Here is a 14,896-nt window from a genome sequence, read left to right on the forward strand (position 1 = left end):
TTGGTGATCAACAAAAAGCTCTAGTAGGCGGAGAAAAATTAATGAAATTAAATTAGCACCAATTCCTTCACGAATTTATGAGAGATGAGAATATCTTGATTAATTTGAATACTTGAATCTGCTAAGAAGCTTATTATTGTTAGATGGAAAGAAATTCGAAAGCTTTGCAAATTTTATTGTTAATAATAAAATGTCAGTTTTGGAAGTTTGTAGTAAGCTTAGAAAGCCAGGATTACAGCTTTCAGAGCTATGTACATTAATTAACACTCTTGGAGACTGCTTGTTGTTTGAGATCTTGGATGGAAATCAGAATGTAGCTCAAATCAAATCTGGTTGGGAACAACTTATTGAGATTCTTATTCAAACAAACCACCCCACAGTGAGACATATTGCATTTCAGAATGTCAAATATATTCTAAATGGTAAAAATTGGATTACTGAAAATAAACATGCTCTTTCTGAAATCTGTTCTGGAGTTATTAAACTTTTATATCATTGGAATGAAAATATTCAACTGGAGATTTTGGATATAATTCTTCAAGATGAGTTTCCTATTGGAAAAAACAAGTTACCTCTAACCCAACCATCCATCTTATCTTCTCTAATCAACTCTGATATTGAGATTTTGAATTACTTGCTTTCTTTGATGGTACAATATAATAACTGTCAATTTTACTTTGTAGTTCTGAAGATGCTTAATTCATTCAAATTTGCAATTAAAGATATTCAAACAAAAGAAGCTGTAAAGAGTATTGTTGATCAATTGTGTCAGCTCGAAAAGAATTTGAGCTTGGATGAAATTAATAGAGAAAATACTTTAAATGATGAAAATCTCCAATGCATTAAAATGAATTGTGAATATTCAAATCAAGAATTTCTTGTCATCATTTTTGAAATCTTTAATAACATCCCAAATAAGTTCCAAGATGTCAAGGTTGTATGTTATAATATGATTAAGGACGAATTGAATCTTTTGCTTTCTGAGGATTTACTTGGAACTATTAATTATTGTCCATATTATAATCTTATTGAAAGTGGATTTAAAGCTATGACTAAAACTTCCTTGTATCATCCTTTAGTTTCACTTGATCATATGAAATGGATGAGAGGTATTTGGAATCTGATCAGCTTTAAGATTTTTGGTAATAGCTCAAGTAAATACCCTAAGGAGGAACATGAGTCGATTCTTTTCAAGATTTTAAGTCAAGCGATGAAGTCAATATTAACTTTTTACTTGGAAATGGGCCAGGTATTATTTATATGGGATTTTGAACTGAAAGAAAATAATATTAATATTGAAGTTGATAACAAAATTGTCAAAGATGAAACCATATTCATATTTAACTTAAATCAAATTGTCCAAGAATTCATTGAATTTATTTCTAATCTACCAAAAGAATATTTCTGCTCAAATGATGGAGTTTGTGAGTACATTTCAATTCTCTCTTCCATAATTAATATAGGACTAGAACTTGATCATGGAAAAATTTTGGGTACCCATAAATTTTATTATGATAGATCTTTTATCAAATTGGTGCTTTCTATAGCTCATTTTTTGGAGGGTATCAAAGAACTTGAGATATTTCAACCATTTCAAGAAAAAAATCCTAAACTTCTTGAATCTTACTTTATACTTAACTTTATACTCTGTAAATCCTATTATTTGCTCAATATTGTTGGTAATTACCATCAAGTTGATATAAAAGACCAAAGTCTTATTAGAGAATTGAGCTCAAACTTTATTGAATGGATAATTTCTCAAAGTAACTTACATATGGATAAATTTTTGTTATTCTTTTCAGAAAAAACCATTAAAGCTTTATATTTTGACTTAATCCCAAGTTGGATTACTCAGAAAAATAAATACCGAAGAATTGGTTTATCCTATAATAATAATCCTGAAATAATGTTCTTGACCTTACTTAGAAATCTATACAAATACGCTTTTTTGGATGGTCAGAATGATCTCCCAATTAATGAAACTCTTAACCAAGAAGAAATAACCAAACTTTTGTCCAATTTTTATTTTTGCTGTCTTTACTTTCATAGATTAGATTCAATGGTTAGAAAAGAAACTTTAAAAGACAAAATTGAGCTTCAAGAATGTGATGAAGAAATGATTCTGTCATTTTTACCATGTTTACATATAACTAATACCTACAAATATGCCAAGTACTTTGCAGTTATTAGAAGATACAAAATTTCTAAAGCAATGTTCGAATCAATAAAGCTCTATACTCTTGAAAGTCGTGCTTGGATTCATATTTTAGTATATATTACCCAATTTTATGATTGTATTATGTCGTTTTTAAGAACTAATGAAGCTTCTGAATATCAAAGTAACTCATCCTTACAATTAACTTTGCAAAAAGACCTTGTTATCCAACTCAGGTACATCATAATAAATATCGAGTCTGACTTCAAATTTATTAATAACTCCAATATCTGCTTCTTTTCGAGTATATATTTCTTAGCAATCCATAAGATTAATGAATTTTTCTCAAAAAGCTTCAATTCAAGATTCAATGATGAATCAGATAATCAACAAATTGATCATTTTGTAACTCTTTCTTATTTAGTGGACATTCTTAAGACTTTATTTGGACTTGCAAATATTGCAAAACCTATTTCCACACATACCTACCAAATTATAACTCAAATTTACTGGTCATTTAAAAAGATTACTCTGAAAGTTCTTATTTCTTATATGAAATTTGCAATGGAGTCCTTCTCTGAAATAGAAGATAACCCAAATAATCAAAAATCTATTAATAAGAGCTCAGACTTATTAAAACAGACTCTGCTCTTGGCCTTGGGCCAAAAAATACCCAAATTTAATATTCTTATTGAAAAAAGTTTTATTGATAATGCTTTCAATATATTCAAACTTATTGAATTTAACACTTTTCCCCAGGTAAAGTGGCAGTTTGTTCGAAGAAATGTTAGTTCCGAAAACCTTGCAAACATTTTTCTATTAAACCTAAGAAAACATCCAAATGATCTTTTGACTTCTCTTTCAAAGAATCCTCGCAAACCTGGTGAAAAATCATCCTTTTCACTAGTTTATCTCCGAAACTCCATCCTTAACAATGATAATCCTTCTTCATCTTCTTTGTCAGAAAACCACTCAAAATTCCCCGAAAATGCTTATTCTATTGACTTAGAGTCCCGCCTATGGCAAAATGTCAGACCTGACACAATTTTGCATGCATGCATGCATTTACTTGCGCATGTGGGGAGATTCCCGCCCATACTGCTTGTACAGAAGACTCTTCCACATATTTACTTAAGGGGTGAAATTCTGGGTTTACAGAACAACAAAGATTGTGTTAATCCTTCAGGAACTTCTTCTGAAACTGCAAATGTGGGTAATGACCACCAAGTGGTTCCAGTATTGAAACTATTTGGATTCTTTAAAAGTGGTTTCCAAAAGAATTTATCGGAAGAGTGCCATTGGGTTAGGATAAAGCTTTCTTATTTATTTAAGGAGGGTGAAGAGCTTCCAGCTTCACATATTTTGGACTTATCTATAACTGAAGCTCACTTTTCTTGGGCACAACCAATTGTAAGAATTCCAAATGCTCAAAAACTTAAAATTATTTCAGTACCTTTAAATCGGTACAAGATTTGTATCGGAATTCCTTATACAACCTTTATCAACATCCTTTAGGTAATGACCAAATGTTTAGGGGTTTTTCCTCCTCGAATTGGCGCCAAAGTTTGCGCATGCATTTCAGATTTGAATTAGGCTTGCAAAGCTCCATATGCTAAAGTTTAGAATCTTTAAATTAACAAACTTTAATCTTAATCTTCTCATTCGCAACAAATATAAACTGAAAAGAAAGAAAAGTCTTAGTTTAACTAATTTATACTGGCATAAATATATACTTAACTTATCCTAATCTAATGGCTAGGCTTAGCTTCCTCACATTAAAGCTACTGTAAGATTTCTCAATTTAATATATAATATAATAGTAATGTAGTGTTGGAGAATTATATACTTTTCCAATACTGAATTGATCATTTCTTATAATATTAAAAAATAAAAAAAACTGATATTTAGGTGGTGGAAGTAGTGGTAGCCATGGTAAAAGTAATACATACTTTCTAGTTATGCATAGTACCGATTAATAATATAATGCTCATTTTCCAAGAAATGGCAAACTCTCTATTTGCGTTTTTATCTCCTATTACTCCTCCTTTCCCATCCTCCTCTTTCTGCTAATGACCTACTCTCTCTATAAGAATTCTTAGACCCTCTTGAGCCATTATTACCACTGCTACCGCCTCCGCCGGAGCTTCTACCTTCCCATGGCTTTTCCTTTGACGAATTTGAAGAAAATTTACCCAAATCTTTCCTAACATGTTTAGAAGATGACTTCCTTTGAGGACTTCTACTCCTAGAACTTTCACTAGATGATCTATGTTTTTTCAAGGAAGATTTGCTAGACTTTCCGTACTCTAAAGAATTTCCGCCTAGAGTAGTAGATCCTCCCGAAGATTTCTTACTATTAGCACCGCTTCCTCCTCCGCTCCCTCTCTCAGAGCCTTCCTTCATATTAGAAGTTACCATTGATGACCCTCCTGATCCTTTATTCGTTGAACCTTTTTCCTGATCTCCACTTCTATCTCTTTCCCAATCTTTATCTCTGTGTCTTTCCTTTTCAGACCTCTCAGCCTTAATATCTCCCTTATCTACCCGATCTCTGTCGTTCTTTTCTCTATTTCTATCCCTATTTCTATCTCTTTCTCCTCGCTCTCCTCGCTCTCCTCGCTCACCTCTTTCTCCTCGATCTCTGTCTCTATCTCTATCTCTATCTCTATCTCTGTCTCTATCTCTATCTCGATCTCGATCTCGATCTCCTCGATCTCCACGTTCCCCCCTTTCTCCTCTTTCTCCTCTTTCACCCCGATCCCCTCGTTCCCTGTCTCTCTCAAGCTCACCTCTTTCCGCGCGATCTCCTCCTCTTTCTCTATAATCACGTCTTTGGCCAGCAAACCTTCTGCTACTTTGGCCACCTCCTCCTGATCCAGATCCTTGTCCTCCGCCAGTATTGAAATGTTCGTTATCATCCCTAAATGAATTAACCATATCTCCATTATTACTTTCACATCCTCCGCTTTGTCCTGTTGAGTGGTGATCAGACAAACCATGTTCATATTTAACAGACTTAGATCCACGTCCACTATTACTATATTGATAACTCTCTTCCATACTTTGATTATTATTATTATTAGAATTGTTATAGTTACTACTCAAATTTGGTCCTGAGCTACTATCATGACTCTTTTTTAATCCCTTATTTGGATGGTCTCCTAAAGCAGAATTTGTATGGTGATTGGCATTATTATGAGATAAAGTCGAATCTTTCATTTCTCCACTGTTTACTCCTCCAATATCTTCATCAAAGTGATTTAATTGATCTGAATCGCTTTCAATATTAACATAATTTGAATTGGTAATACCAGCATTATTAGAAATATTGTTAAAGTTGGATCTTGCCTTGGATGAAGGATGTTTGGTTGAAGCTGTTGCTGCTGGTCTGTTTTGAAGTCTAGATGGAGGAATTAGATCTTTTAAATGCTTAAGTGCTTCAACATATAAAGGAGGAAACCAAGACGGAGTACCATCAGGGAAGTAGTATGATGCATAATCAGCAAATCTAGGCTGTACAAAACCAACAATAGTGCCTGTCTCTGGCTGGATCTCTAGACCTGCAGTCTGTACATCAACTCCAACTAATTGGCATATCATTGCCAAAATCTCCTCAGTAATAATTCCGCCCCTACTCCAATGAGGAGTAATATTATCCAAAGCAATATGTAACTCTCCGTGAAGAGGTAAAGGAACCACATATAATGGGCGGCCCTCAAACTTATTTGCAAAGCTTGCTGATATACCTTGTAGTGCTTTAGGAGCACTATCTGAATTAACATATTCAATTAAACAAATTCCCAAAGACCTTCCATCCTTAGGCCTTTCTATTATCCTTACTGCTCTTATAGCTCCAAATTCAGTAGCTAGCTCACGTACATGTATATCATTAATCCACCACATTAGATTTGAAATAACTATGATTGATCCCACTCGAGTCATAGCTCCTCCTGTTCCTGGATCAGGGTTCACTCTCTCAGGTAATTCTGGGGGAGATCCAAGGAATACTACTCGGTCTCTTCTTACAAATGAGACAGATTTACTAGCTTTTGGAGCTATTGAAACTCCTTTACCATATGGAATGTTTGTGTAACTCCTACTGTTAACCTCCTCTGCAAGTATTACTCCTCCTATATCCTCCTCTTCTTCCTCCTCCTCAAGTATTGTAGTTGAAGCAATAACTTTTTCATTTTCTTGAATTTCACCATGGAAATCCTCCCCTTCATGTCTAGCTTTCAATCCAGCAACTCCTGATCTTGAAACTAAGTCAAATCCTTCTTGATTAGTGCCAGAATATGCATTGTTTTCTCTTTGATTTTGATTTAAATGTCCCAATTCACGGCCCAAACTCATATCTGACATGGAAACATCCTCTATTCCATGATAATTTCCTCCAGATGCAACCCCATGCTTAGTTAAATCTTCATTCAATAATTCACTGTCTCGATGGTCAGCCTCACGAGCCATATTAGATTCAGCTGCCACCATAGAACCCTGAATTGGAGCCGATGAATATGTCTTTTCCAATGATATTGGAACCACTCCTAAACCTGCATACCAATCATCCTCATCAATATTGTCACAATCCCTATTGTCCATTTTATCGATCTATTCCTCAAAACAAACAATAGCTTTGTCTTTCTCCAATAATTCCACTTAGTTGAGCAAACTCAACTCAAACTCCGCAAAGGAAAAAACAAATATTTCCTCTTATCCTCAAACTTCCTTTATCCGCCTTCTCTATCTTGAAAGACCCAACAAATCTCAATTAATATTCCAATTTTTCTCCTCTTCTTTTTCTTTATATATAATTAGTTTGATACAATATTTTTTGTGGCGGTATCAATTGGCGCCAATGAAGAATTTTATTTAAAGTCAATTTTGATAAACTGGTAACAGATTAAAATAAAGATTTTCAGAATAAATAGGGAAGAGCTGGTTATATTTTGATTCGTTGTTTTGAGCTCTTGACACTCTAGGGCTTATATCCAGTATTCATTTTAAGTAGCTTGTTTAATAAGGAAGGAATAATGAAGGAGGATGAAGGAATACCGGAGCCAACAAACTTAGGAAATGTATCAGCATCTCTTGAAGACTTGGAGGAAAACTTTGAGGGAAGTAATATAGTGAATAAGAGTTATACCCAGAGAAGAAGGTATGAGATGTGCAAGAATGGAGACCTGGTGGTTTTGTTTGGAGGATACGAAATGGTTATACAGGTCTTTCTGGAACAAAATGGAAGAACTCAGACTAGAAATGGGGTCTTCTTACATAATGAGATTATTGGGAAGAATTTTGGAAGTCGAATATTTGATACATCCAAATCAAAGTGGATGGTAGTTTTGAAACTTTCTCCTGAACTTATCTCAATTTCCCTCAATCATCGTACCCAAATACTCTACCAAGCTGACATTTCATTAATATGTGTGCTCTTGGATGCATCCCCTGGAAAAAACATTATTGAAGCTGGAACTGGAAGTGGATCTCTTACTGTTTCACTATGTAGGTCAACAAATCCTGGTGGAGCTGTTTATACTTTCGAGTATGATCAGAAACGCCATTTGGAATCTATCCAAGACTTTCAAAAATATGGTATTTCCAATGTTGTCTGCCAGCATAGAGATGTATGCAAGGATGGCTTTATATCTCCTCTTTTAGATATTACGAAAACCACTATTCATGGAATTTTTCTTGATCTTCCCTCCCCATGGATTGCCATTAAACATGCAGACCAAGTTCTTCAAAAAGGAGCAAGTATTGTAATTTTCTCGCCATGTATCGAACAGGTATCCAAGAACTGTAATGAACTTAACTTACTCAAATATATCCATATAAGAACTTTTGAAGTACTTTATAAACCTTGGGGAATTGTTAGAGGATCTTCAAAAAAGTTCCCTACAAAAGGTCTAAGGTATCAACTTCCAATGAGAGGCCATACAGGTTATTTGTCTTTTGCTATTAAATCATAAAATGTGATCTCATAAAAACATTTCTCTCATTTTTTTTTATTGAGCTGAGCATGTAGCTTAAATAATATATATTATTATTCATGTATTATGCAATTTACCGATGGAATTCAAAATAAAAGGGAAAAAAAGAAGCCATAACTTTTTTTCAATACATTATAAGAATTATCTTTCAATTCAATCCCAATCAATTTATTTTTTTCTTTCTCTTAATCCAATTTTAAATTTTCGATCAAAAATTGCATGCATGCAATTTGAGACAGGCTATTATTTTTATTAATACGGTATTGAATTAATAAAGGTTTTTCATTACTTTGTTTCTCTTCATGATCTTTTTCAACTATTGTACCATTTCAGGTAATATTAGTTTTCTTATAAACAAATATTAATTATAATGCAATTAAATCCTCAAATATTAAAAATATATATATTTATATATTACACTTATTTCAAGCCTTGCTTTTCCATTATTGCATATTTTATCCCCTCATTGCCAAAATCGATTTAAGCGGGAAATTTGATTTGTTTGGAAAAAAAATGTATTTATTTGAATGCAAAAGTAAATTAAACGAATAAATCTGAATTCCAACAAGTACATGAGCTGCCAAATAACTCGAGTTACCAAAGAGATTAGTTCGATTATTCAACGTTTCTCTTGTCCAAACCTTCGTTCATACTTCAACAGAAACGTAAGTTTAAATCTCTCATTTATCTAACATAAACTGAAGCTATTCTCCCTTTAAACCAAACTGGAATTCACCATTTTAAATCAACTGATTCTTTTTTTTAATTATTTTTATTTTGTTAAATTCTTCTTTTTTCCTTTTTAAATCCAAAGTTCCTTGCACTTTATAATAGGTATCATGTAAAGCTTAACAAAGATCTCAAAACAAAGAATGAGTTTTGTAAGGAACTCAATGATTACAAAGAAATGCTTGAAAGACAAACCACCATTAGTAATATTTATTATACTGGAATGCTCAATACCACTAAATAATTTGCTTTAGTCATTATAATCCTTTATATTTGTAATAACTCAACTAACACTCTTCTTTCGCTCTCTCTCTTTTCCTCTCTATCTTTGTCTCTATTTCCTCACATCTTACACACACACCCTCTTTTTATCTCCTATTCATTTCCTTATCATCCCAGTTATTCTTCTCTTTTTTCGTAATTTTCTCACAAGCACGCCCAATCTTTATATTTTTATTACATATTCCAAAAAAGGCTAAAATTTAGTTTCCCGCCCAATCGACTCTGACTTATTCTTGTTACATTTTAAACGTGTATATAAATATATATATTATAGGAAATATATATATTGAAAGGTATTTTGTGCGTGAGATAGATAGATTGGCCATATATATCGAATAAGACAATTCTCTTGCATTGATCTTGCTAATTCCAAAAGCAGTAATTGAGAATTTGGAACGCAAATTGAGATTGTGGAAATTGCTCTCAAAATTCAAATAATTTGAAAGTTATGTGATCTTTCAATCCCACACACTCAAGACTGGTTGTTTAATTCTTACCAATACATAAGTGAAAAGTTTAATAACAATTAGTTGAATAAATACTGAGCATTGAGATTTCTTATATGAAGTTCTGAAAATTGGTAGAAAGCATAATTGATTCCATTAAAGATGAGTAATATATGTATTGAACCAGAACTTGAAGGATGGAAGGAATTTTTGGATGAAAAACTTACAGAAAATATACTTAATACTGGTTACTTATGTTTGGAAATCCCAGAAAGTTTCAAATTATCAAAAGTGACTCCTGAAAATAGTTCAAATTACCAATATAGCGTAATGTACACTCCTTGTGATATACGAGAACTTGCTCTTTATTGTGGAGAAGAGCAAGGTAAGTACGTCTCACAACTCTTGAAGCTAGTATTTGAAAGGCTACTTCAACTTGTTGGAATTAATGATATTTTTCTTCATAATAATAACACAAAGATACCATTTCAAAGTTCCAGAGAGTGTAAGAAGCTCAAATTGGATGAAGAAAACTGTGATCAAAGTAAATTAGATCCTCTCTTGAAATTAGAATTATCTTCAAATCATGAAAATAAATCTAAAGAAGAAACTGAATGGTTTCTTTGTAGAACTGTGAGTGTAAATAGCCATAGCCTTCCATTATCTACACCAATTAATTGGATTAGCTGTGAAGATATTGAACATATCCTTCATACTGTAAAAGATGCATTCCACTTACATGATATGTTTTATTTATGCTTTCCATTAAGATTGAAACACTCATGTACTCATGAAGATAAGGATAGAATTGGAATTAATGTTTCTGCTCAAAAGGAAATGGTCATTTTGTTAACAGAAAAGTTTTCTGAGTTTTCAAATCATGTTAAAAAAAGTATATACTTTAATAGTTTAGTTGGTGAAGATCTTGAGAATGGAGAAATTAATGTTGAAACAAATCCCAAAGTTGATCAAGTGAAACTGATTGAATCAAAAAATTGGAATAGATACTATCCAATGAATTCCCTTCGTGTTGGACTTTTCATGACTTTAAAAATTTCAACAGTGAATTTATTTAAGATGAATCCCGGACTCTTTCAAACCCCACTTTTCATTAATCCCTTTTATAACTCTACTTCTTGTCCTTCATGTTATTTTTCATGGCTAAGACTTATTAATTCCAAAAATGGTGATGACAATAATTCATCAAATTCCAGCACTTTTGACGATATTGAAAAGGTACTAAATGATGAAGAAATGCTTATTCTTGCACTTGAAACCAAAGTTAGAATATTTCTTAATGGCTCATCCCCACATGAGGAATATATCAAAGTCAGAAAGGTAATTCAAAATAGTACTGAAACGAATGGAGAATTAGCTGAAAATATACCAAATATTTACGCAGGCGAAGCAATTTGGCCAGGAATCACTTCTAAAGGAGCATTTAATCCAAAAGTTTTGATTGGATTGATCAACGCTAATTCCATGGTTCTTGGAGCCAAGTTAGTTAATAAAACCCATGAAAATGAGCATGAAAATGAGCATGAATATGAAGATGAAAATAACAATAATGAAATGAATACTGAGAATCAGATCAATGTTGAAGCTCGAACGTCAATAATTGAGGGTGCTGATCAATGGACCCAAGGAGGAGAGATTGCATTTCAAAGTAAATACAGTGATATTGAATTATATGAGAAGAACTTGGAAGACTTTATTTTCGAGAAAATTCATGATGAAGATCTCAATTGTTGTGGATCAAAAAGAAAAGAAGAATTTCCTAATGATATAACCATTGGTAGTACCAGATTAATTAAAGTTTGCAGTAAATATACAATGGTTCCATACTTTGGATCCAGGAGCATTGTAAAAATCAATGATTCTCAAGTACATGGCTGTTCTGCATTAGGAATTTCTCGTGATAAGAAAAATCTGAGTAAAAATATCTCTGTGAACCTTCTTTCTCAGATATGCAGCTATCTGCCTCTAAAGGACTTTTCAAATTTCAGATTAGTTTGCAGAACTCATTGCTGTCGTACAATCTTCAATTCTTATGTTCAAAATTTGACTTTATTCGAATCTGATTTGTACCTTCCAATTCTTGGTCAGCTATACCCACTTTTATCAAAAGCAAAATCCATTTCAGTTATTCAAACCTTTGATGAGAAGTTTAACCAATTTGAAATGTTTAACTCAGAATTTAATGGTAGTGTTGCTAATCTTCATTCTCAATATTGCAGAATTCCTCCAATTGCAATTCAGTGTTTGGCTGCTTATACTCCCAAAGTTAAGAAGATGATCTTTACCAACCATTCTAATGCTAATCTTGCGAAAATAATCTCAAGAGCATCAGGAAGGAAACCTGAGACTATTGTAGTTTCCCAAAACTTTGCAAACAATCAGTCTCTTGGAATTAACTTTAATGCTGATGAAAATCAAGATAATTATGGAGATGAACAAATTAGTCAAGAGATCATCGATTCTCTAGAAAACTCTGGCCAAACAATCAATTTTCCAGATGGCCTTAATGGTGGTGATATTGCTGGTGAAATTGGGGATGAAATTAATGGTGGTAATAGTAGTAGTGATGTTAATGGTGGTAATTTAAATGGTGATATTATTAGAAGTAATACCAATATGATTAATAATGGCAATAACCAAGATATGAACGAAAATACTCAATTTTCCAACTCAAATCTATCAAGTAATCCAGGTCAAAACTCGCAAGAAACTGAACTTTCAAATACTGATCAATCACTATTATTAAACTTGCAAACATTTCCAGAAAGTGGAACTTCAATATCACCAAGTCTCATAGAAATTCATATAATCGGAAGCATTGAATCTTCAAACAGTCTTCCAACAAGTCTATTCAGAATACCAATCACAGCTCCTTTCAGAAAGCTCATTAGGTATTTTAGAGATGTTGCAGCTATTCATGAAGGTATAATTGACCTATATATTCTTAGATATGGAATCAAAGATAGACTTATTCCAGATTTATCTCCAATTGACTATGGAATATTAAGAGGTCCAACAGTATTGTTTGCAATCGGCTATAAAACGCTTCAATACTCTCAAAAAATATGGATTTCTCTTTTTCTTGTTGGTTCTGTGCATTTTCCATATCTTCCAAAACTCAGGTTTAATGCATCTATGAGCACTCCCTTTTCTAGGTTGGCAGAAAGCTACTCAAGAAACGTTAATATTTCTGTCACAGACGTAATGTTCATATATAAAGACTCTGAAATCGATCTCAATCTTTCTCCCTACGATTACAATGTTTCCGAGAATGACACAATTGAGGTTATTCTCCGAACTAGGATTAATAATGATAATGTTAGCAATTCAATCATTTCCGACTTCAACAATGGAAGCAACGCCCTTTAAACAATTTACAAACATTTCAATTCGATTATTAATTTTGTGTTGATCCAACCATCATTACTTCCCTAATTTTTTTTTCACTTCTTCTATTCCCAGTTACAATGCATTCACTTGGATATTCTGCATACAAACCTTCTCTTAAAACTTAATTTCAAACTTTATTTTTTTCTCGATTTTTATTACTATTTAACTATCTTCTCTTTCTTTTGAATAATTTGTACACATCCTAATTGCATGCGAATTCTTCTACAACTGCTTCTATTTGCAATATGCATGCATTTTTTATTTATTACGTGTACTATTTTTTATGATACCCCACATCTTGGCGCCCAATGACGTGTCAATTATAAGAAATAAATAATTTTTTTTGGGATATTAAAATTTGAATAATTAACTGAACAAGCGGATTTTTTCTTTTTAAAAGATCAGATTAGTTTGGAGAAGGAAAATAATAAGAAGGAAATAACTATTTCAAATTTCTATATACTTTTTTTGTGGCCAAATTTAGTAAAAAAGAAATTCAGATTTGCAAAAATACTTTAATTCAACTAAATCAGCAATAAAAACAAAAAAAAAAAGAGGATACAAATTGCCATAATAAAATTTTTTAATTAAACTCCTCTTTCCTAAAAGGAATCTCTGTACAGGACTAACTATAACATTTTAAAACTAAGCAACTTTGAAATCTTACTATTGTAAATTCTCCTATTCTCTAGCCTTTACTATTTATTAATCAGCTCATATTGTTAATAATGAATGTGGACGACTTAAATTTCAATATAGAAACTGTGAATTTAGATTCAGAGCTGGAATTTGAGACCTTTGATAGAAAAACTCACGTTGAATCTCAACCCTTAAAGAATTCTGGTTATTTGGGTAGAATTGATGAGTTTGAACCAGGAACTTCTATAGGTGGTGAAATAGGACAATCTTACATGAGTGGCCAAACTCAAAAAGGGCTTGAAGGTGAGGATTTAGTCTCTAGGTTCCTTGGATGGTTTAATCCGGTCAATTGGCAAGTACTTAAAGGACACTTTAACGTTACAACTGAAGAAATTAAACAGAGATTAATTAGCATTGCATTAGTCACATTTTCAAAGAAAAGTATATTGAAAAATATTAATACATTTATGACAAATATAAAAAATCCTGCAATTAGTGGAATTTCTGTTTTCCCTCATAAAGGACAAAATGACTTATTTGAAAATGGCTTCGAACTTTTTTACTGTAAAAGTCTTGACCAAAATAAACGTAGTGATCTTTATGGACCTTTTTGGCTAAATATAACTATGGCTATGCTCATTGGTACATACTCAACTATTCTTCCACATCTCAAATCCAAGTACGTCTTAAATCCTGATATTACTCGTCTTACAATGTCTTTCTCATATATATTCACCAGCCTTGCCATTACTTGCTCTGTTATTTATGGAATTCTACTATACAACAGAGAGAATCTTCCAATAACTTTGATTTTCACTATATATGGATACAGTTCCTTGACGTATTTTCCCGGAATATTACTTATTATATTGTTTAACCATACCATCCTGAACTGGATATTTCTTACTATATCATCACTTTTCAATATGATGTTTCTCTATAATTCACTATTTATCAATGGGAGTAGAACTCACACCCACTTAAACGTGGCCTTATGTGTTATCATCCCTAATATTCTCCATATTATTCTCCTAAAGTTCCTATTCTTTTAGGAGTTGAATATTTCTATCCATAATAAAAGTTAGGAATTGTGAAATAGTCAAAGAATATTAAATGAAATGAGAAGTAAAGAGTAAATAGAAAGAGGAGTAGATTAATAGATATAATATACAAAGACCTATAAATAGGATGTATTTAGGTAAAAAAAATAAGTTTTTAAATAACAAACCTAAATAACGATGTTATTG

The 14,896-nt window shown here is 32.3% G+C and overlaps 5 protein-coding genes across 5 annotated transcripts; 4 read left to right on the forward strand and 1 right to left on the reverse strand.

The window, feature by feature from the left end:
- Positions 1-190: 190 nt before the first annotated feature.
- cgd5_2450 (hypothetical protein) lies at positions 191-3,670 on the forward strand (the record flags this gene model as incomplete). Its single annotated transcript, XM_626182.1, has 1 exon — positions 191-3,670. One exon carries the CDS (start codon positions 191-193, stop codon positions 3,668-3,670), a length of 3,480 nt encoding a protein of 1,159 aa, XP_626182.1.
- A 510-nt stretch (positions 3,671-4,180) lies between these two features.
- cgd5_2460 (RNA binding RGG repeats plus RRM domain containing protein) lies at positions 4,181-6,754 on the reverse strand (the record flags this gene model as incomplete). The annotated part of the gene is made up of 1 exon (XM_626183.1): positions 4,181-6,754. One exon carries the CDS (start codon positions 6,752-6,754, stop codon positions 4,181-4,183), a length of 2,574 nt encoding a protein of 857 aa, XP_626183.1.
- Positions 6,755-7,185: 431 nt separating this feature from the next.
- cgd5_2470 (GCD14 RNA methylase) lies at positions 7,186-8,124 on the forward strand (the record flags this gene model as incomplete). The annotated part of the gene is made up of 1 exon (XM_626184.1): positions 7,186-8,124. One exon carries the CDS (start codon positions 7,186-7,188, stop codon positions 8,122-8,124), a length of 939 nt encoding a protein of 312 aa, XP_626184.1.
- Positions 8,125-9,764: 1,640 nt separating this feature from the next.
- Positions 9,765-12,989, forward strand: cgd5_2480 (ubiquitin domain at the C-terminus; the record flags this gene model as incomplete). The annotated part of the gene is made up of 1 exon (XM_626185.1): positions 9,765-12,989. One exon carries the CDS (start codon positions 9,765-9,767, stop codon positions 12,987-12,989), a length of 3,225 nt encoding a protein of 1,074 aa, XP_626185.1.
- A 749-nt stretch (positions 12,990-13,738) lies between these two features.
- On the forward strand, positions 13,739-14,701 carry cgd5_2490 (hypothetical protein with 5 transmembrane domains within C terminus; the record flags this gene model as incomplete). The annotated part of the gene is made up of 1 exon (XM_626186.1): positions 13,739-14,701. The coding sequence occupies one exon, from the start codon at positions 13,739-13,741 to the stop codon at positions 14,699-14,701; it is 963 nt and encodes a 320-aa protein (XP_626186.1).
- Positions 14,702-14,896: the final 195 nt, after the last annotated feature.

The sequence above is a fragment of the Cryptosporidium parvum genome, chromosome 5 (assembly GCF_000165345.1).
Source record: "Cryptosporidium parvum Iowa II chromosome 5, whole genome shotgun sequence".
NCBI classification, from domain to species: Eukaryota; Apicomplexa; class Conoidasida; order Eucoccidiorida; family Cryptosporidiidae; genus Cryptosporidium; species Cryptosporidium parvum.